General features: G+C 44.2%; 1 protein-coding gene across 2 annotated transcripts in view; it reads left to right on the top strand.

The window, feature by feature from the left end:
- The first annotated feature begins 1,626 nt into the window (after positions 1-1,626).
- LOC143982686 (synaptonemal complex protein 1-like) overlaps positions 1,627-23,969 on the top strand; it is a 103,723-nt gene continuing 81,380 nt past the window's right edge. Inside the window, exons 1-3 of one of the 2 annotated variants that reach the window (XM_077481609.1) lie at positions 1,627-1,979; positions 4,349-4,459; positions 22,425-22,517. In XM_077481609.1, the coding sequence (XP_077337735.1) occupies positions 1,836-1,979; positions 4,349-4,459; positions 22,425-22,517 (348 nt within the window). In that variant the 5' untranslated portion in view covers positions 1,627-1,835. The remainder of the gene's footprint in view (positions 1,980-4,348; positions 4,460-22,424; positions 22,518-23,969) is intronic. The other variant, XM_077481608.1, reaches the window with a different exon arrangement.

Genomic DNA, 23,969 nt, shown 5'->3' on the forward strand with positions numbered 1-23,969 from the left:
AGAGAAGAAAGATCTCCTCTGTGAATGCGGAGAATGGAGCAGTGGAAATTTTCCACTGCTTCATAAATGGACACCTAAATGTGGCAAACCTAATGATGCTCAACAGTGCTCTCTGTGTTGCTGAAATGGGACATACACTTTGCCAAAGAACGAATGTACACAGTGCAAAGTAAAGTTACAAAGCTGATGGTCTTGTATGGGCCAGTTCTGCAGCAGAGACAGAAACATTTTAGAATTACAGTACTGATGAAGAACGTAAAGTGATGGTAAGGGTTAGAATGCATAGAATACATTAAGGTGAAAAATGGCCAGGGTTTACAACCCCTTTAAAATCATAACAAGTCTTCAGTCTGGAAAATGAAATCACAGTAATCTGTACAGTGTACAAAAAACTATGGACTGCAGCCAAAATAAGGACAGACAATTTTAAATAAAGCCGTAAACTCTGCTAAGGCCTATTTCATTCAGTCCTTTGATCAGATATATACATTCAAAAAGGCAGCTGACTTTGTGCTGGGATTGAAAATTCAAAAATGCACATATACTATTCACAAATGAAATACAAAACTATGTTACATCTTTGATGTTTGGGGTGTTTGTCTATCTACTCTTTGTACAGATATACTGTACTGTGAGGACCCGTGTTGACTTTTAGACCCCTTTCACACCAGGGCATTTTGCAGGCGCTGTAGCGTTAGAAATAGCGCCTGCAATCCGCCCTAAAGAAGCTGCACCATTATGTGTAGTGTGAAAGCCCGAGGGCTTTCATACTACAGTGGTGCACTGGCAGGACGTCAGAAAAAAGTCCTGCCAGCAGCTTCTGTGTGTTTACCGCTCCTCCACCACTGCTCCCCATTGAAATCAATGGGGCAGCGCTGTAATACTGCCGGCAAACCGACGCTATTGCGGCGGATTGCCGGCGGTTTTAACCCTTTCTCAGCCGCTAGCAGGGGGTAAAAGTGCCCCGCTAGCGGCCGAAATGCGCCGCAAATCCGGCGGTAAAACTCCGCTAAAAATAGCGGTGTTTTACCGCCGACGCAATGGGCGGTGTGGTGTGAAAGGGGTCTAAACTAGATACTTTGTCCCGAAGAAGCGTTTTATTTTTTTTAATGAGGAACGCAATAACAATAGGAATACTGGTTTATGATTATGCTGTTTGATATTATTCTTTGTTTCAGTATAGATTGTACTTCTGGTATAAATTTTTTTTGCCACACCCTCATAAGCTAGTATTTACACCCTGTGATTTATTAAGTAACTAAATGTGCTTTATATATATTGTTTTAATCATTGGGATGGATTTTCAGCCTTTGCTGTTAAATGTTTTTGTAAAAATAAAACCATTTATTTTTATGTATTGTTTTAGCTGTTTTAGGTTTTTCTTGTTGCTGTTGATATGCTTGACTACCTCAACATTTTGCAAATATGAATTGCAATGTGAAAATGTAATAAGTGAAAAAGTACAGCATCACACATGAAAAGTGTAAATAGCAGGTTAAAATATTTTGATGACTTACACCAACGCTGCAGGGTTTTTGATGAACTGTGGATTTGCATGTTAAGTGATTAAGACTTTAGAAGATGATGGCTGTCTTTGAACTAATAATATAAATAAAGTGATCGGGGAAGGACTCATTCACATATTAGCAACAAAAACATACTTTTATTCCTATCTGAAGTTCTATTCCTCATCGAAGGGGGCATTTTGATAGGTTTATATACATTTCATAGACAACTGTAATTATGAATGTTTTTATCACTTAAATGTCATGTAAAATAACTTTTATATTTGCATAAATACCAACTGATTTATCAAATGTATTGCATTTCCTTCCATGTGTCATTTATGTTTATTTGTAAAGGTAAATGGATTACATGCACAGATCGAAAAAGATAAAATGCAGCATGAAGAAACAATTAGCAGCATACAAGTGGAGATTTCAAATGCAATATTTAAGGAAGAAACTCTGCGTGGAGAGGTATGTTATTACTTTATATTTCAGCTAGCAGTAATTATTTTAATGGAGGACATTGAGAGGTTTATTTAATTAGAAAAAAAAGTACAAAACTGAGAACTGCAATGCAACCAAGGGTAGGTCATTCCGTCATCTGACTTTAGTGAATGGAAATTTAATGGTTGCATGAATAACTGTTTTTGAAAATCTTTGTTGTTCTTTGTAGTGGTGAAATAAATAAGCCCCCATGAGTTAGCCTGTAGCTTGATGATAAATACATAAAACCTAGTAAATAACAGTATTAGTTTAACACCCATAAAGTGAACCCTTCGCCCCAAATTAGAAAAAAAGGCACATTTGCTTGTAGCTCTGCTACTCAGTAAACATTTTATATCCTGCATTTTTATTAAAAATGAATTTACTTGTGATCCTAAAAGGCTTTACAGCATGGGTGCTCAACCTGTGGTACTCCAGCTGTTGCGGACCTACAATTCCCTTGATGCATTGCAAGGCTGACAGTTACAAGCATGACTCCCACAGGCCGAGACATGATGGGACTTGTAGTTCTGCAACAGCTGGAGGGCCACAACTTGAGCATCCGTGCTTTACAACATCTGTTATACAGGGGTCCTTAATCTCCACATAGTCTTACTAGCTCCATGCGTTCTCTACTAAAGGCTTGGGGTGTGGTTCACGGCTCTGCACCTGAGGAACCCCCTAGGTTCTCTCCACATGTACCCTTATGGAAAAACCCAAACCTGACCCAATTTTATTTACACCCTGACCCAATAGTATGGACGAATTATGGCATTAAAACATTGCAAAACGTTACATCTCAGAGCTCTCTGAAGAGTTAAAGGCACTGTACCAACTAACTAATTCCCACTTTTTTAGGTATTCACAATTACGACATTGTTTTCAGGCTGAATTTGGCATATTTCCTTAGAAGCTAGTGATATGAAATTGTTGCTGTGGGATGAGGACCTGGTCAAGCTGTTGTCCACTATATACAAAGATCTTTTTCCAGAAACTATTAAGCTGATACAGCCCCTTAAAGCAGCTTGGGAAGTTGTGGGTCCTAGTTTAGATCAGGAGTAGTGGGGGAATCTTTAGGAAACTCCTTTTACCAGATTAGTCTCTGCTAGAGACCATTTAATACACTTTAAGTTCATTCATAGGGTCTATCTCACACATGCGAGACTGGCTTTGATATTTGGGAACCAATCCTCCCTTTGTTGGCGATGTTCCACACCAGACGCAGATTAAATGCATGTTTTTTGGAACTGTCCCTTCTGGCGGGAGGTTTTGGCATGCATCGCTTCTTCCTGCATTTCTGTTCCCCTCTCCATAGAAGTGTGTTTTTTTAAGTCTGGTTGACTCACTTGCCACTACTAAAGCTATACAGTACGTATCCCCCTTACACTATTGTTGTATTATGCCAGGAAGTTGATTATATTATCTTGGAAAAAATCGTCAGCACCCTCTGTGGCAGCATGGAAATCATTAGTGAACAAAGCTGTCCCTTTATATAAGGCCACTACTGCAAATAGGGGGTGCATTTACCAAGTTTGATAAAGTGTGGAGTGCATAGTTGTCTTCTACCGATACTGTTTCTGACTAAATACTGTATTAACTCACTCTCTCAGCTGTATATTTATGGTATATTCCCATGATGTTTTTTTCAAAGCTCTAAAGGTGATTGTATATTCCTTATTCGGACTGGTGGGGGGTGGATGCTGGAATATTATGTGTATCCTGCAGTGATTGACATGGGGGGGGGGGGGGGGGGATCAGCATTTCACTGGTCAAGGTTTTTTTTACCTAGTTGGGTGACTTAAACACCGGCAACCTCGATGAGGCTACTATTGTACGGTTATTTTTTCTTTCTTTGTTTAGTTTTTTCTTTTTCTTTTTGAATTTTGTATGCTTGTTACCTGGCAGCTTGTATGCTGCAATTTTGTATACCCTTTAAAAATTCAATTTACAGAAGTTTACAAAAAAAATGTATTTACATTTCTGTCTATCCTTAGCCTTCCCAGGAGGCCGCTAAGTTACCAATGCCTTTCAGGCAGCTATTGATGCTGAACTGTGAGATATTGAGAAGTCCACCTCAACTTCTGTGCAGATTTAATTCCCGTCCATAGCCTTTTTGGTATATGAGACTGGTTGTCTGTCGTGTGTTAGCTTGTTAAGAATAAGTAAATGGACAGTGGATTTATAAAAGTCTAGATGTTGTGTGACAGCTTGTTAAGAATAAGTAAATGGACAGTGGATTTATAAAAGTCTAGATGTCTGAAAAGCTTGCTATCTGTCAACGCATATACGTATTTTCTACTAAAACATTTTGTATCAAGCTAAGTATATTTTTTTACCCCTTTTTTTTTGGCATTAAGGTTCAAAAATTAAAGTTCGCATCTGATGAAGCAATAAAGCTGCAGAAAGAAACAGATGTTAAATGTCAGCATAAGATTACCGAAATGGTGGCACTGATGGAAAAGCATAAGGTAAACTTAAAGGGAATGTATAATGTTATTGAATATATTTTCTTTATTACTTTTAAAGTAGTATTAAACTCTCAGCATTTCTTAGCTTAAAGTGGTTTTAAAGGCCCAAGGTTTTTTACCTTAATGTATTTTCTGCATTAAAGTAAAAAAATCTTCAGTGTCTAGGATTCCTCAGCCCCCTGCTTATATTTACCGGAGCCCCATTTCGATCAAGTGCTGTGCAAAAGAACTACTCTCTGTGCTCTTTTCCTCCTCACAGGGCAGATTGATAGCAGTAAAAGCCACTGGCTCCCGCTGCTGCTGTAATAAAATCCTATGATGAGGGAGTGGATGGTGGTGCAAAGCCCTAATGTCTGTGTCTATGGATGCAGCATGCAGGGCTCAGGGTATTCTAAGAAGAGGAGGATCGGGGCTTCTCTGTGCAAAACAATTGCACCGAGCAGGTAAGTATAACGTGGTCATTTATTTTTAATTTTTTTCTAACCTGAACCTTTAATATCACTTCAAGTCATTGAGCACAATACAACAAACATTCCATAGTAAATTGTTTATTAAAATGCTTACCCCAGCACTTGCAATTTACAACTTTCAATGTTGCTGGCTTCTTCTCTGTCAGTACTGCTTTCCTAAACTTCAGGTCCTAACAGGAAAGAATTAACAGTGGACAGTGCAATATCAAACCAGTCTTTCAGCTTGGAGAAGGGAGGGGCAGGGGAATGCCTTGCCATGCTAGGCTATGGGACTGTGTGTATTTATTGATGCACACAGTGTAGAAAGACACAGCTGTAGTCCCTGTATGCAAGGGTGGCTCCATATGATGCTACAAGAGGGAGGAGCTAACCTGAAACTGTCAACCTGGGGCAAAAGTCAAGGCACCAACTTAAAGACAAAGTGTCAAAACACAAAAGTCTGCATAAGGGATATAACTTTCAGATAGTACTACAGCTTCTATGAATAAAACAGTATCTGTGAGTGGAGGACAGGTGAATGATTTACAGGGCCCCTCCTCCATTCATAGATCCTTGATCATTCATAAAAAACTGTGGTACGGCTTCTATAAATGAAGCAGCTCGATTTAAAGTGTGGGCAAGGGTGGCATTCTTGATAAAAGCCTGTGACATCTCCCACAGTTCTTTTAACCCCCCCACTACACAGGAAGATTACGGTGGGGGGCAGGGGAGGAGGGGGGTTCCTAAATGGAAGAGGATTTCACCTAACAGAAGATGCATCAGCACAAGGGATACATCCTACTGACTGTAAGTTATGTCCCTTGTGCTGATTTTTGCTGTTTTTCATTTTGCTGTTATATCACACCACTAGTCACACATAAAATCACTTCCGCCTAGAGCCCTTTTAAGGTGCACAGATGCTTCCTCCTGCCCTTTCTCACTTTTCAGACAAGCTTACCCTATCTCCCACTTTACTTCCTGAGTACCCCACAGCTATGGCCAAGATTAGGTAAAAGGGAGTTAATTCTTAATAACAGGTGAACATTTGCTCTGCCGAAAGCCTACTCAACACTTAACCTCAGAGTGATGATGCATCCCTTGCACCAGAGCAGGACCCAGTTTTACCACCAGTTTCAGCATCCGATTCTAACTCTGTTTTAGGCACACAATAATCAACCTACCTAACAAGAGAAGAATTCTCTGAATCTATCTCACAATTTTTTGAACGGTGTAGGGTCTTTGTCCAGTTTCCAAAAATGCCCCACCTTTTCCCTTGTGATGAAGAGGAGTGTTAGAGGAAGCTGCAGACGATTTATCTCCACTGCATTGTCGCTATGTTGAAGGCGCTTCAAGCAACATGTTTGCTAATGTAGAAAAGCTCATTGCTTCTGCACACAAAAGCCTTGGCGGTTGGCAGCCTGACTCTTCTCTGTCTTGACATGCCCCTATAAAAAAAACTTGCAAAACATTCCCTGTTCATAAACAGATAGAATGAGCAGTCTATCCTGAAAGGATTTTCATTCCCACAAATACATTTTTGATGAAAAAGTGGAATATTCCTATGGTTGATCTTCTGTCCTAAACAAACATCTCACTATACCTATTGAAAATTCAAGGATTCTACAGATAGAAAATCTGAGATGTTCTTAAAAACTCTCTTTAATGTGGCAGGCCTAGCCCTGCTACCAGCTCAGCTAACTGAACTAGGACTAAGGATAACCAACATGACCCTGTATTTCAGGATCATGCTGTTACAGAGCAAGTTGAAGAATTACCTTTTGCTCTTCTGTTTTGTGTAGATGCTCTGGAACATGAGAAAAATCTTCAGAGTGGCTTTAATCTCCATTCCTATGCGCAGAATCTTATGATAAAGGTTTGGACAGCAGAAGCTGCCTGTATGAGGCACCTTGTACGTATGCCTTTCTGAGCAAGATGACTGTTTGGTGAGGCACTTGACCAATTCATCAGAGTTTGCCGGTAGGAAAGTTTTATTTCCTCAAAAGAAGCTAACAAAACCTCCCTCAGAAGCTCCTAACACTTCAAAATGCAAAGTATCCTATACGTTCTATTCAGGCTTAAACTTCAAAGTACAGCCCTTCCTTTCAACACAAGGCTTGGCCAAAAAGGCCACCAAGCCCTCTTCACAATGAAGGGTCATCCTTATTATCTCTCTGGGTCACAGACACCCCAAACCTGTGGTTTCAATCAGTAGTTTCAAGATAGAGTTCAAAACTCTACCGCCTCACCATATTCTTTCAAACCAACCAAAGGCTGTCTAAAAACAGTCAGATATGCAAAATGCCTTGTGCCACCTCTTGTTCAAGGAAGTCATTGTATTAGTGCTGCCACAGGACAATTTCAAGAGATTTTAATCAAACCTTTTAACACTACCAAAGTCCAACAGGCTTCTAATCCTATCCTGAACCTAAAATTCCTTCAAATTCCAAAATTGCGCTTGGAATTCACACAATCAGTAATTGCCTCTCTGAGACAAGAGGAATACTTGCATCCATGGAAATCCAAAAATGCCTAGCTCCATATTCCTATTTACCCACCTCATTAGTGTTTCCTACACTTTGCAGTCAACCATCAGGTTGCCTCTTGGCCTAACCTCTGCTCCCAGGGTGTTCACAGTGGTCTTAGCACCCTTGCTTGCCCTTTTCAGAACTCAGGGCACCCAAGTGTCATCCTCATGCAAATTTCAACAGATGTCCAAACGTCAATTCAATTGCTCCAAACCTTTAGCTTGTTGATCAATTAAAGAAAGAAAAAAATCTGCTCTGCAGCCTTCCTCTAGCCTAGGTTACTTGGGTCTAATCCTGAACACATCCCAAGCCCCTTACCTTAACTTACCCATTCTCCTATCTACCCAAGCAAGAACTTCCTTGTTCTGGTGGATCACATCTCCAACTGTAACAGATTGGTTCCTTCAACAGATGCCAGTCTGTCAGGCTGGAGAAGGGTCTTCCAATTTTTGATAGTTCAGTGATCAGGTTCAAGAGAGAAATCCAAACTCCCCATCAACATTTTGGAGCTCAGGGCAGCCATATTGTCCTTCCAGAAGCAGGCAGATTGTTCCTCCTGCACTTGAGTCACCCTTCCTTTCCCCTCAGTGTCATATGTCAAATCATCAAAGGGACACGAGAAGCTTAACTGCTTTGAATGATTTTGTATTGGACAGGAGCTCACTACCCAGCAATCTCTGCAGTCAAGATCCCTGGAATGAACAACTGGCAGGTGAAATATCTCAGCCACCACCATTTGTACCAAGGGGAATGTGCTCCTTATCCCGATGTGTTCAATTTGATATGCCAAATGTGGGGGAGACTCCTGATGTGGAGATCCTAACCTCCAACCACAACAACAAGCGATTTCTGTTTGTTGCCAGAACTAGGGATCCTCTAACTCTAGCCTCAGATTCTCTAATTATCCCCTGATCTCAATGCAGGCTAATTTATACCTTTACTTCCCTGTAGATTCTGACTGTCTTGTTCCACTAAATAGAGGAAGAAATGAAAATGGCTAATTGTACCTACATAAAAAATAAGGACTTTAGATGTGCTACCAGGAAAACAGAGTTCGACCATATAAACCAAAATTACTTTAGGATAAAAAAGCTTTTATATTTTTATTTTATACATTAAACGCCATATAATAATCTCATAGCAAAGATCAACTATCCATTAAAAAAATGTATACAATATTCAATTTCAAATCATATGGATTGGCGCCTGTTATATCGACACGTTTCACTGCTACTTGAGAATTAGGGCATATATGGAGTTTTTAAATCCACAAGAGTTTTATCCATCTATAAAAGAAATAATACTGATGTAATACACTGTCTACAAACTGCATATACAGTGCCTTGAAAAAGTATTCATACCCCTTGACATTTTCCACATTTTGTCAAGTTACAGCCAAAAATGTAAATTAATTTTATTGTGATTTTATGTGATAAACCAGCACAAAGTGGCACATAATTGTGAAGTGGAAGGAAAATGATAAATGGTTTTTACAATTTTTACAAATACATTTCTGAAAAGTGTGGCGTTGTCAGGAACCATGAAACAGACAGAGACAGAAGTACAATCAAATCACACTTGTTTATTAATAAAAATAAAAAGGTAAATAGAAAAAAGCATAGTCAAGCATAGCCAGAGTCCAGTAGCCAGATCGGCTAGTCAGCCAGTCCATAATTCATAAACCAGATTGGGTAATCAGCCAGTCCAGACGTCAGGGATCCAAGGAGAGCAACTGCAAGCAGGATAGAAGCCAGGAGGGATGTCAGCAAGCCAGTCTTGAAACAAACAGCAGGAGATGGTTCCTAGTGATGTGACCAACGCAAAGGCAAAGGAAAGAGTGAGCTGGAAGGCTTTAAATAGGCAGGTCAGACGAGCGTCATCGTTAACAGCTGGTAACTGTGGAAAGAGAAGAGAGCTGGCAATTAACTGACAGCTGAGCGGCCAGCCCAGAGGAGGAAGGGCTAAGCCAGCCCTGACAGTACCCCCCCTCAATGACCCTTCTCCCTTGGAAGGCCACCGGGCTTGAGGGGAAACCGTCTATGGAACTCGCGGAGGAGGACAGGGGCATGTACGTCAGAGGATGAAACCCAGGAGCGTTCCTCCGGACCGTAACACTTCCAATGCACCAGGTACTGTATGTGCCCACGGAACCTACGGGAGTCAACAATGGATTGTACCTCATACTCCTCATGGTTCTCAACCTGAATAGGGCAAGGACGTGGCACCGAGGTGGTAAATCGGTTACAGACCAACGGTTTCAACAAGGAGACATGAAACATATTTGAGACGCGCATACTAGGAGGAAGGTCCAACACGTAAGCTACTGGGTTAATCCTGCAAAGGATACGGAAAGGCCCAATAAACCGAGGTGCAAACTTCAGTGAGGGAACACAAAGCCAGAGGTTGCGAGATGACAGCCAGACCCTGTCCCCAACCTGGTAGGAAGGCGCAGGCAGACGTCTGCGGTCAGCATGGAGTCTGTACCTATCATTAGCATGACACAAAGCCTCCTGGACTTGTACCCAAGTGGAACGAAGACCACGGAGATGCTCCTCTAATGCAGGAATACTCTGCGGAACAAACGAGTCAGGCAACAGGGAAGGTTGGGAACCAGACCAGTTTTTATGATGGTCAGAAATATAACAACGTAGGAATTGCTCCAAGGACTGATTGGCTCGTTCTGCAGCCCCATTAGACTGCAGGTGATACACAGAAGAGAAAGCAAGCTGGATTCCCAACTGTGCACAAAAGGCTCGCCAGAACCGGGAGACAAACTGACTGCCCCTATCCAAGACAATCGCCTTGGGTAGCCCATGTAAGCAAAAGATCTCCCGAGCAAAAATGGAAGCCAGTTCCTTAGAGATGGGCAACTTCTCAAGTGGAATACAATGACACATCTTTGAGAACCGGTCAACCACCATAAGAATAACAGTGTTGCCTCGGGAGTTGGGCAATTCCACAATGAAATCCATAGACAAGTGAGTCCAGGGCCTCTTTCCATCCGGTATAGATTGTAGGAGGCCCACTGGAAGGTGTCATGGAGTCTTACTCTTAGCACACACGGGACAGGCAGCTACAAAGGCAGTAACATCAGCCCGTAGACTAGGCCACCAGAATTGTTGGGAGATGGCCCAAATGAGTTGAATCTTCCCAGGATGGCCAGCTGCCTTGGGAGAATGGTAAGTCTGGAGCACTGCAGTACGGAGACTCTCTGGGACAAAGCAGCGGTCACAAGGTTTATCAGGAGGAGCATGGACCTGAGCAGCAAGAATTTTGTCACCCAAAGGAGAAGTAAGACTGGTGCGAACCGTAGCCAAGATACGATCAGGAGGAATCATAGGAACCGGAACCGACTCCGACTTGGAAGTGGAGGAAAATTGTCGTGAATGAGACAATGTAATTAAAGCTCGACAAAAAAAGAGCCCATCGCGCCCTTCTGGGAGAGAGTCGCTTAGCCTCAGACAAGAATGGAAGATTCTTATGGTCAGTAAGAATAAGAACAGGCACAGTGGTACCTTCAAGGAGATGTCTCCGTTCTTTCAGGGCTAAAATGATCGCCAACAGCTCTCTGTCACCAATCTCATAATTGCATTCAGCAGGTGACAATTTCTTGGAAAAGTAACCACACGGATGCATAGCGCTCTCAGAGTTAGGACGTTGAGACAGAAGGGCGCCAACTCCAGTCTCAGAAGCATCAACTTCTAGGATAAAAGGCAACGTAGGATGTGCTAACACAGGAGCAGAAACAAAGGCAGCCTTGAGAGTCTCAAAGGCCTTAATGGACTCCGGAGACCAACTCTGTGGGTTACCGTCCTTTCTGGTCATATCAGTCAGAGGCTTGATCAGAGACGAGAAGTTACAAATAAACTTCCGATAGTAGTTGGCAAAGCCCAGGAAATGCTGCAGAGGACGTAAACCCACGGGTCGAGGCCACTGTAGGACTGCTGACAGTTTTTCTGGGTCCATCGAAAAACCAGCAGTGCAAATGACATAGCCCAGGAATGTAACCTGTTCACGATGGAACTTGCACTTCTCCAGTTTACAAAAGAGATTGTTCTCCCTTCGTTTCTGAAGTACACGACAGACATCTGTGTGGTGGCCAAAAGGCATTACCAGGTATTCATAATGGCCTGTTCTGGTATTAAACACAGTTTTCCCTTCGTTGCCCTCCTTAATGCGCACAAGATTGTATGCCCCTCTCGGGTCAAGCTTTGTGAAAACCGTTGCTCCCTTGAGGTGGTCAAATAACTCTGTAATCAATGGAATCGGGTAGACATTCTTAATCGTGACACGATTGAAACCCCTATAATCTATACAAGGTCTCAGTTCACCGTTCTTATTTTTCACAAAGAAGAAACCAGTATCAGCAGGAGACGAGGACTTGCGGATGAAACCTCGAGAAAGTGTGTCAGCAACATACTCCTCCATGGCCTTATCCTCCAAGACTGACAAAGGGTAAACCCAGCCACGAGGAGGTATGGCACCAGGTTGAAGGTCAATTGCGCAATCATAAGGCCAGTGTGGAGGCAAACTACTGGCTTGACCTTTATCAAAGACATCGCCAAAATCACGGTACTCCTCCGGCAGGGAGGGGAGTGAAGCGGTGCACAAGACCTTGGATACCTTCAGGAAGCATGTCTCACTGCATTGTGGTGACCAGGAGAGAACTTCAGCACGGAGCCAATCAAAAGAGGGGTTGTGCCTCTGTAACCAAGGATAATCAATAACCAGCGGAAATCTGGGTGAGGAAATAACTTGGAATTGGATTATCTCATACTGAAGATCCCCTACGGCCATGGACAACGGAACTGTCTCATGAGTTACATGGGCAGGCTGTAAAGGTCTCCCGTCAAGAGCCTCAATGGCAAGTGGAGTGTCACGCAGCTGCAGCTAAATCGAGTGCTGCGAAACAAATGCAGCATCAATTAACAGGCCTGCAGCCCCAGAGTCGATTAGAGCCTGTATCTTGATGGACGACTCAGCCCAAGAAAGGGTGACCAAAACCAGGGGCTTATCCTTCTGGATAACTGGGGATGAAACAATGCCACCTAAGGTCTGTCCATGACAGGACCTCAAGGTTCGGGCGTTCCCTGGACAGGTAGGACAAAACTTCAAAAAGTGACCTGCCTGGCCACAATAAAGGCACAATCTCTCCCTCCTCCAAAAGGCTCTCTCATCCACAGAGAGACGCGTGAAGCCCAGGTGCATGGGTTCATCTTCACTTACCAACTCGGTGCCAGGAGGCAAGGGAGGTGAGGGAGGCATGGGTGGAACTACAAAGCTCAGAGGCAAACGTACAGGAGGCTTCCACAAGCGCTCCTTAAAGTGGAAGTAAACCCATGGATTTAAACAGGTAAAAAAAAAAAAGGCATGCCGGGAATGCTAACTGCACATTGGCTGTGCTCTCAGCCAAACTATCAAGCCATCCAATGGCTGGTGTCATAACGAATCACATGTGCAGCACCATAGCAGTTGAAGATTAAACAGAGGCAAAGATGGTGGCTTCCTTGGCTGAAAACGATAGGGGAGTTTACTTCCACTTTAACCAGTTGCCGACCGCCGCACGACGATGTACGTCGACAGCATGGCACGGGCAGGCATATTGGCGTACATGTACGTCCCTTGCCTCCCGCGGGTCGGGGGCCCGATCGGGCCCCCGCCCGGTGCCTGCGGCGGTCGGTTTTCGTCCGGGAGCGATCCGGGACGAGGGGGCAGCCATTCATTCATGGCCACCCCCACGCGATCGCTCCCGACGAATAGGAATCCCCTGTGACATCACTTCCTCTCCTGTAATGTAAACACAGGAGAGGAAGTGATGTATTCTCTCCTCCGTGTCGGTATTTTTCGTTCCGACACGGAGGAGAGCGGATCGGTGAGTTGCACCAACACTCTACACACACAGTAGAACATGCCAGGCACACTCACACCCCCCCGATCACCCCCCCCAATTACCCCTGCCCCCCAGTCACAGTGACACCAATGTCATTTTTTTTTTTTTTTTTTTTTTTGCATTGGTGTCATTTGTGACTGTAATAACTGTTAGGGCAGTTAGGGTTAGCCCCCTTTAGTTCTAATGTACCCCCCTAACCCCCCCAATAAAGGTTTAACCCCGTGATCACCCCCCGTCGCCAGTGTCACTAAGGCTGGGTTCACATTGCAGCGGTTTATGAGAACGAATGTGATTCGCACCGCACTGCAGTGCAAATCACATCCGATCTCTGTGCGATTCGAGTTCAGCCATTCGCCGCACCCGCCGCAAATTCGCACGGGACCCTTTTTTTGGCCCGCAGCAGAATCGGATCGCATGGGTGTTCACACCATGCGATCCGAGTTTGCAGATCGCACTGCGATATGCGAACTGATCTGGGGGTGTCAGTAACATTTCACTGACACTCCCAGCAGTCCGCATAGGGCAGTGTGAACTGCCGCCGGGAGGCATGCGATGCGGGAACCCGCCGCGCATTCGTGGCGTTCCCGCATCGCTCCAGTGTGAACCCAGCCTAATAAGCGATCGTTTTTCTGATCGCTGTATTAGTGTCACAGGTGACGCTAGTTAGGCAGGTAGGTATTTAGGTTCGCCGCAGCTTTTTATAGCGCCAGGGACCCCCATATACTACCGCATAAAGCCCCCTGATTGCCCCCTAGTTAACCCTTTCACCAGTGATCACCATATAACTGTTACAGGTGACGCTGGTTGGTTAGTTATTTTTTTATAGTTTCAGGGCACCCGCCATTTATTACCTAATAAAGGTTTAACCCCCTGATCACCCGGCGGGTGTCATTTGTGACTAATAACTGTTAGGGCAGTTAGGGTTAGCCCCCTTTAGTTCTAAGGTACCCCCCTAACCCCCCCAATAAAGGTTTAACCCCGTGATCACCCCCCGTCGCCAGTGTCACTAAGGCTGGGTTCACATTGCAGCGGTTTATGAGAACGGATGTGATTCGCACCGCACTGCAGTGCAAATCACATCCGATCTCTGTGCGATTCGAGTTCAGCTATACAGATAGTATGGCTGAATTCGTGTCGCACCCGCCGCACCCGCCGCACCTGCCGCAAACTCGCACGGGACCCTTTTTTTGGTCCGCAGCAGAATCGGATCGCATGGGTGTTCACACCATGCGATCCAAGTTTGCAGATCGCACTGCGATATGCGAACTGATCTGGGGGTGTCATTAACATTTCACTGACACTCCCAGCAGTTCGCATAGGGCAGTGTGAACTGCCGCCGGGAGGCATGCGATGCGGGAACCCGCCGCGCATTCGTGGCGTTCCCGCATCGCTCCAGTGTGAACCCAGCCTAATAAGCGATCGTTTTTCTGATCGCTGTATTAGTGTCACAGGTGACGCTAGTTAGGCAGGTAGGTATTTAGGTTCGCCGCAGCTTTTTATAGCGCCAGGGACCCCCATATACTACCGCATAAAGCCCCCTGATTGCCCCCTAGTTAACCCTTTCACCAGTGATCACCATATAACTGTTACAGGTGACGCTGGTTGGTTAGTTATTTTTTTATAGTTTCAGGGCACCCGCCATTTATTACCTAGTCTCACTAGTGTACCCCTAAATTTAGGGGTGTCTACTTTCCAAAATGGGGTCATTTGGGGGGGGTTTGTGCCATCTTGGCATTTTATGGCCTTCAAAACTATAACGCCCTTAGAAAGCCTGAAGGCGGTGCTTGGTTTTCGGGGCCCCGTACGCGGCTAGGCTCCCAAAAAGTCCCACATATGTGGTATCCCCGTACTCAGGAGAAGCAGCAGAATTTATTTTGGGGTGTCATTTCACATATGCCCATGGCATGCGTGAGCAATATATCATTTAGTGACAACTTTGTGAAAAAAAAAAAAAAAAAAAAAAAGTTTGTAATTTTCCCGCAACTTGTGGCAAAATATAAAATATTCCATGGACTCAACATGCCTCTCAGCAAATAGCTTGGGGTGTCTACTTTCTAAAATGGGGTCATTTGTGGGGGTTTTGTGCCATCTTGGCATTTTATGGCCTTCAAAACTGTAATAGGTAGTGAGAAGTGAACTCAAAAATTTACGCCCTTAGAAAGCCTGAAGGCGGTGCTTGGTTTTCAGGGCCCCGTACGCGGCTAGGCTCCCAAAAAGTCCCACATATGTGGTATCCCCGTACTCAGGAGAAGCAGCAGAATTTATTTTGGGGTGTCATTTCACATATGCCCATGGCATGCATGAGCAATATATCATTTAGTGACAACTTTGTGAAAAAAAAAAAAAAAAGTTTGTAATTTTCCCGCAACTTGTGGCAAAATATAAAATATTCCATGAACTCAACATGCCTCTCAGCAAATAGCTTGGGGTGTCTACTTTCTAAAATGGGGTCATTTGTGGGGGTTTTGTGCCATCTTGGCATTTTATGGCCTTCAAAACTGTAATAGGTAGTGAGAAGTGAACTCAAAAATTTACGCCCTTAGAAAGCCTGAAGGCGGTGCTTGGTTTTCGGGGCCCCGTACGCGGCTAGGCTCCCAAAAAGTCCCACATATGTGGTATCCCCGTACTCAGGAGAAGCAGCAGAATTTATTTTGGGGTGTCATTTCACATATGCCCATAGCATGTGTGAGCAATATATCATTTAGTGACAACTTTGTGTAAAAAAAAAAAAAAAAAATTTTTTTTTGTCATTATTCAATCGCTTGAGGCAAAAAAATAAAATATTCAATGGGCTCAACATGCCTCTTATCAATTTCCTTAGGGGGTCTACTTTCCAAAATGGGGTCATTTGGGGGGGTTTTGTACTGCCCTGCCAATTTAGCACCTCAAGAAATGAGATAGGCAGTCGTAAACTAAAAGCTGTGTAAATTCCAGAAAACGTACCTTAGTTTGTAGATGTGACAACTTTTGCGCAAACCAATAAATATACAATTATTGACTTTTTTTTTACCAAAGACATGTGGCTGAATACATTTTGGCCTAAATGTATGACTAAAATTGAGTTTATTGGATTTTTCTAATAACAAAAAGTAGAAAATATCATTTTTTTTCAAAATTTGCGGTCTTTTTACGTTTATATCGCAAAAAATAAAAATCGCAGAGGCAATCAAATACCATCAAAAGAAAGCTCTATTTGTGGGAAGAAAAGGACGCAAATTTTGTTTGGGTACAACATTGCATGACCGCGCAATTACCAGTTAAAGCAGCGCAGTGCCAAATTGTAAAAAGACCTCTGGTCATTTACCAGCAAAATGGTCCGGTCTGAAAGTGGTTAAGAGAGAGTCTTTCTCTGAGTCTGGAGTCAATGAGGATGGCAAACGAGATCAAGCTCTCCAGCTCAGTGGGTATATCTCTGGCTGCTATCTCATCCTTGATGGAATCCGAGAGACCATGAGAAAAAGCAGCCACGAGGGCCTCATTGTTCCAAGCAACCTCTGCTGCCAGAGTATGGAATTCAATGGCGTAGTCGGCAACAGTTCTCGTACTCTGTTTGATGGACATGAGCCACTTGGCAGCAGAAGTGGAGCCTGCGGGAACATCTAAAACCCTTTTAAAGGAGGCCACAAACTGAGGGTAACTCAAGACAACATGTTTTTGCATCTCCCATAGAGAGTTAGCCCAGGCCAATGCTCTCACAGAAAGCAAAGATATCACAAAACCTACTTTGCTGTTCACCCCCTTCGGCGGCGAGCGGTGTCTCCAAGACACGCCGCCACCGAAGAAACAGGGACGCGCGCGCACGATCGCGAGCATCCCCTGTTTAAACGGGAGGGCGTCATATGACGCCCTCCCGCCACAATAGGTGCGCCGCCTGGCCGTCAAATTTGACGGCTGGCAGTCGGGAACTGGTTAAAAAGGTTTTTGTTAACTTTTACATGGTTGTTTTAATGAGGCACTCATAAAGAACAAAATAAATGAAAATTAAAAAAAAAAATGTTTAAGGGCTCATTCACAATGGTCTTTCTTGGTACATTGTGTTAACGCATTCATGTTACTGCACATTGCATTGAGGCAGCTCATTTATTTTAAGAGACTGGCCATGCACCAAGATGGAGAAGAACAAAAAAATGTGTTGTGTTACTACATTGGTTTACTGTTAAAATGAATGGACCTCAAAAATGTAATACATTGCAGCTTATTAGATGTGATGGCTGCATCAGTTTTCTTTTCTTTGTTTTTTTTTTGTCCCCTCTTTTTTCACCTGGTGATCTGGCCAGTAGCATACCTCCGGTATTAGTGAGACACAACTGGAGGAATGAGAATAGAAGGTACAGCAGACCGCAGCATTGTCAGTCTGGAGATAAGAGAAGTGTTAGCCCTTGTACACACGATCGGAGATTCCGACGGAATGTGTCCGATCGGAGCGTTTTGTCGGATATTCCGACTATGTGTGGTCTGCATCGGACTGTTTCCGTTGGAATATCCGTCGGACCAACTTTTCCAACTTGCCGGAAATATTTTCCGATAAAATGCTCCGATCGGACATATTCCGATCATGTGTAGAGAATTCCGATCGGACAAAGTGCCACGCATGCTCAGATCAAATTCCTACATCAAAGCTATTGGCTACTAGCCTGAACGTAGTCCCATCGTAACGAAATTACGTCATCACGTTCTGAAAGATCGGATTTTCCGACAACTTTGTCCGACCGTGTGTATGCAACAGTTTCGGACAAGATCCGTCGGACAAAATCCGACGGATTTGGTTGTCGGAATCTCCGACCATGTGTACAAGGGCTAAGATGTACTAGCAGATTTAAATACAGTAACAAATTGAAGCCAAACTCCACCTAAGGCCTCATGCACACTGGACGTTATAATAGTTTTCTAAAAACATGAGTAGCTTTGCAGTGAGTTTTTCAACGTTTTTGCAATAGCGTTTTTTTCCAATGGATTAAAAAGTTAGAAAACGCTGGTGAGCCTAGTTTTTGAGCAGTTATCAGCGTTTCTTGACGTGAGACAGCTAAAAAACTCTTCTCGGAACCCTCTAGTTTTTTGTTTTGTTTTTTACAGCCAAACAATGTCCCAGACATTAACAGTCGATAACAGCCTATGTGTGCATGGACACATAGGATAACATGCTGGAGAGTTTATTGACTGTAGAAAAAAACGTCTGAAGCCAAAAACAGCAGCTGTAAAAACGTCCAGTGTACATGGGGCTTAATATTCAGTTACAGCAAACAGTCTTTTCCTTTTGCGATAAAGGTTTTACATAAATAATTAAAAGTACATTTTTTTAAATACCCCTGTCAGTGTGGTTTCCATCCATCAGATGGAAATAGAAGAAATAAAGCCTAAAAATGGAAACGAATGCAACCATTACATCTAATGCCACGTACACATGATCGGACTTTCTGGCAGACTTGGTTCGGCGAACAATCCGCTGGACTTTGCAGCAGAGGTCCGCCGGACTTTCCGAACGAGCGGGCTTGCACATGAGCGGGCTAGTTCCGATAGACTTCCCGTTGGACTTTTGGCGGAGGTCCAACGGACTTTCAAAATGAACGGACTTGCCTGCCCACGGACTAGTCCATTCATTTTGAACGTGACTCCAGGTACGACGGGACTAGAGAAGGAAGTCAATCTCGCCGCTTTCATCGGCGAGATTGACACGTTGCGAGCCCCGTCACCTAGTATGGATTTTAAGGGTAACCCCCAAAATCCATACCAGACCCTTATCCGAGCACGCAGCCTAGAGGTCATGAAAGGGGGTGGGGATGAGCGAGCACCCCCCCTCCTGAACCGCACCAGGCCGCATGCCCTCAACTTGGGGGGGTGGGTGCTTTGGGGAAGGGGAGAAGACCCCCAGAGCTGTCCAATAAACTACTTTAAAAACCTGTGTAGTGTGTTTTTTTATTGACGCTTCCCGACCCAGGTGAATGGGTAGGGGTACAATGTACCCCATACTCATTCACATAGGGTGGGGGGCAGTAACTGGGGGCCCCCTTATTAAAGGGGGCTCCCGGATTCCGATAAGCCCCCCGCCCGCAGACCCCGACAACCAATGGCCAGGGTTGTCGGGAAGAGGCCCTTGTCCTCATCAACATGGGGACAAGGTGCTTTGGGGTGGGGTGGCCGCAGGCCGCCCCCCTTCCCCAAAGCACCCACCTCCCATGTTGCGGCCTGGTACGGTTCAGGGGGGGGGGGGCGCTCACTCGTCCCCACCCCCTTTCCTGACTGACCGAGCTGCGTGCACGGATAAGGGTGTGGTACTGATTGTGGGGGGACCCCCACGCCGTTTTTTTGGCGTAGGGGGTTACCCTTAAAATCCATACCAGACCTAAGGGCCTGGTGTACAGTACCCTGCAGCCGAGAACTAGCGCGATAGGATCATGCTGGAAACATTCTCGCGGGCAGGTGCTGTAGTTGCCATTGCGTCGTAGTTGGTCTGTCAGACCAGCATACAGACGAGCGGACTTCCTGACAGGAACTGGGTACGGCGGACTTTTAGCGGAAGGATTTAAAACATGTTCTATTTCTAGGTCTTCTGGACTTTGGAGAAGAAAATGTCTGCTGGAGCACACACACAATCAAATTGTCCGACGGACTCTGGTCTGCCGGACCAAGTCCTCCGGAAAGTCCGATCGTGTGTACGCGACATAAGAATTGGTAAACTGCAATAAAATAAATGTTTGCTTTTGGGTTTATTACTGCTTTAACGTGTATTACTATAATGGGTGCATTAAAGTGCCACACTGTAGAAGTGTGAATGGGCCCTGATTATAAATGGCAAAAAATATATATACATCTTTTTTACAGAAAAACTCCTTTTAATAGAATGTGTTAATGCACTCATTTTTGGACACTAATGATTTGGATACAATTTATTCATGCTGAACCTTAATGATATAGTTGTTGGAACAAATTCTTTAGGATGAAATTTGTTTATAACATTTGTGATTAACCAAACTATTTAGCACTCACTGCTCATTCTTAATGCCACCCACCTCTATATTCATATAATTTTTACTATTGGTTAGAGCCCCTTGGGGGAGGCAGCAGCCCAGCCTACACCTATGCGCGGAATCTAACAAATATTATAACAAAAAAAAAAAAAGTAGAATATGATTTTGAGAAGTGGCAGTGAAGGAAAGGGAGCATAACGTAGGAAGTATTCCCTAGGAAACCCGTCAAAGTCTTTTTTGACATACCGTATTTATCGGCATATAACACGCACTTTTTTCCCCTTAAAAGCAGGGGGAAATTGCGGGGGCGTGTTATACGCCGATCCCCCGCAGTTCTGAGCCTCTGGGCGGCTTTTACCCGCCTTCGGCTCTTCAAGGCGGCCTTCGGCCGTTCTCGGTGGCTTTTGCCCGCCTTCGGCTCTTCTCGGCAGCTTCCGGCCGCCTTCGGCCGCTCTCCACGGCCGAAATCTGCCGAGAAGAGCCGAAGGCGGCCTGAGCGGCGGCATTTTAAAAAAATAAAAAAGAGACCATTTAAAGTGGTTCTGCACCAAAAAAAAAAATATTAAAATCCAGCAGCTACTAATATTGCAGCTGCTGACTTTTAATAAAATCACACTTACCTGTCCCAGGGTCCAGCGATGTCGGCAGCAGATGACGAGCGATCGCTCGTCTCGCTGCTGCCACCGCCGCCATCCTCTGTCAGGGAATCGGGAAGTGAAGCATGGCGGCTTCACTGCCAGGTTCCCTACTGCGCATGCGCGAGTCGCGCTGCGCGTCTCTTCAGATCCCCCGCTGTATCCTGGGAACTGTGTGCTTCCCAGAACACAACGGGGGGGGGGGGGGGGGCGGGGCGTTTATCCAGGTAACTGCTCCCCCTCCCCCCTGAAAGGGGCCGATTGTGGCACCGGAGGGGGGGAGGGATCAGATTAGCGGACCTTCCCCTTTAGGGTGAAGAACCGCTTTAAATAGACAAGGCTGCAATGGTGGACAAGGCTGCATAAGGCTGCAATGGTGGACAAGGCTGCATGACAAGGCTGCAATGGTGGACAAGGCTGCAGATGACACTGATGGGCACATAAATGTAAGTTTTTTTTTCCTTTAAACTTCCCTCCTAAAAGTTTTTTCCTTAAAATTCCCTCCTAAACTTGGGGTGCGTGTTATACGCCGATAAATACGGTATTTCCTACACCCAAGGTCCAGAAGAGGTGAGGCCATCCACTCTTCAGACTTTGCTTGTCATCTTTTTACCATGCAGATATAAAATAAATACTTAATGAGTAATTTGCTTTAAAAGTTAAAGTTTTATGCTTAAAAACAGATGCTGCAAGATACCTGCTATTACCTTTTTTAGACAGGAAAGGCCTCTAAGGTACCCTTCTTGATTTAGGTACACTGACTTCAAAGCTAAGCTTCACCAGCTGACATCTCCCAGGCCCATTACAGCTGGTAAGCTCTTTGTCATTAAGGCCGGGTTCACACCGCTGCGATGCGGGAACGCCGCAAATCCGCGGCGTTTTCCCGCATCGCATTACTCCCGCCGGCAGTTCACACTGCCCTATACGGACGGCTGGGAGTGTCAATGATATGTTAATGACACCCCCAGATCCGTCCGCATATCGCAGTGCGATCTGCTGACTCGCACAGGAATCGGATCGCATGGTGTGAACCCCTATGCGATCCGATTCTGTTGCGGACCAAAAAAAGGGTCCCGTGCGAGTTTGCTGCGGGAGCGATGCGAATTCAGCCATACTATCTGTATGGCTGAACTCGCATCGCTACGGAGATCGGATGTGATTTGCGGTGCGAATCACATCCGGATCTCCCCCCGCAGCAGTGTGAACCCAGCCTAAAGCTGAACTCCAGGCTCCTCCTCCTCCTTCTATTCCCTTTAACTAAAACTTAAGATCACCTAAATCTGCAGTCATATTACATTCTGTCCCGCCTTCTCTCTTCTGTGCATAGAAGCCTACAACAAGACCTGTGTGACTTGGACACTTTCAAGAATAAAAATGTATACTCACTAAACAACAGAGGAAATAGGAATATTATTGAGGTTCATTTTAACAGGTTCAAAGGCTATAGATAGATATTTGATAGATTAATATAATTATGTTTTATCTTTTTTTTTTCTGTTAGCATCAGTATGATAAACTGATTGAAGAAAAGGATTCAGAATTGTCTCAGCTCAGATCAAAAGAACAGGAAACAGTTTGTTCAAGAGCTTTACTGGTAATAAGATAAACGTGTTAATATTTCAAATAACTGTGTCCCTCATTCCCAACTTCAAAAGTTGGGAGGTATGCAACCTCACTCAGCACCATCTTAGACACCTCTTCCCCAGGGATTTGGATTTTTGAAACACCTGTCTTCCATACCCTAACACATTACCCCCTCTCTTCTACCAGGCGCAGCATCAAAGTTTTAGTTTGCCTCACCTGTCAGCTGCCCGTAGCCAGTGAATGGAAACGGGGAATGCACAACCTTCTTCTCCCTCATTACACATTGCCTTTTAGTGGCAGTTCAGGACAGCTCAAATTTGTAATGCTGTGTGATGTCCTTCACATTGCACCCCAGCACATTATGGGTGCAACGTAAAGAAGGAACTAATAAGGTGCAAATAAAGTGTATGCCATATGGTGGTGGGGGGTTGCATTGTGGAAGGGAGGAGGGTGACAGTAGGGGGGTCTGGGGTGGGCGGCAAAATTAACCTTCGTCTGAGTAGACAAAAATCCTTTCCTTGACCCCTGCCTTCTCACTCGGTTTGGAACCAACTTTTTATCACATCCCACGTTATGTAGAATTAGTACCAACAATTATGTTTGTCAAAATCATTTACCACTGCTCTATTACAAGAGACTGAGATAGACCGTTGCTAAGAGACTATAAGTGTAAATACTTTACAAGAAACTGTAAGTAGGCACAGGTCAAGTTGTAATACTGCAGATGTCCATAGAGAGTTTCTGCTTCTGCTGGATTGATGTCCGGACGCTGACCAATTACACAGGCTTGTTAAAGCTTGCCCTCTGATAAGCGCGCATTGTGTGTGGGGAGGCTCACAGCATTTGGTGTTTTTTGCACTGAGGAGTTTTTTTTTTATCCTCACGCAAATCACTGGACTGTTTTCTACTTAAGTATTTGAGCACTTTTCATTTGTTGTTTTATTGGTATTAATATTTGTTTGTGTTATACCACATTTATTCACTTACTTCATTTTTATTATTTGAATTTTTTTGTACAGCTTTTTCTCCTTTATTATATTCACTGTGTTTGTGCATATCTCATATCTCACAGTGTTGTATTTTTTTCTTTAGTTGCAATTAGGCTAGCGCGGTATTCACTTTTTACTACTCCAATAATGCAATGCATGTATTATATTGTCTGGATTCCTAATGTATGTGATCCACATGGAAACATTTAGGTGAATCAGAAAATTGATGATTCACTATTTCTCCAGACTTTATCTACACTAATTTCTGATTAGTTAACTCTGTTTAGGTCCAAAAGAGAGTGGCAATAGTCTTAACAGCTTAAGCTCTTGCACATAGCATAGGGGTATAGAGGACCCAGAAGATACAAACTACATGGATAATGTGGTTGTCATTTTAAAAGGTTTCTGCCAAAGAAGGTATAGTTATCAGTGTTCCACCTTGAAGGATCTGTAATGACCTATCATGCACTTTA

The sequence above is a fragment of the Lithobates pipiens genome, unplaced genomic scaffold (assembly GCF_037356315.1).
Source record: "Lithobates pipiens isolate NorthernLeopardFrog02 unplaced genomic scaffold, aLitPip1_a1.2 Scaffold_16, whole genome shotgun sequence".
NCBI classification, from domain to species: Eukaryota; Metazoa; Chordata; class Amphibia; order Anura; family Ranidae; genus Lithobates; species Lithobates pipiens.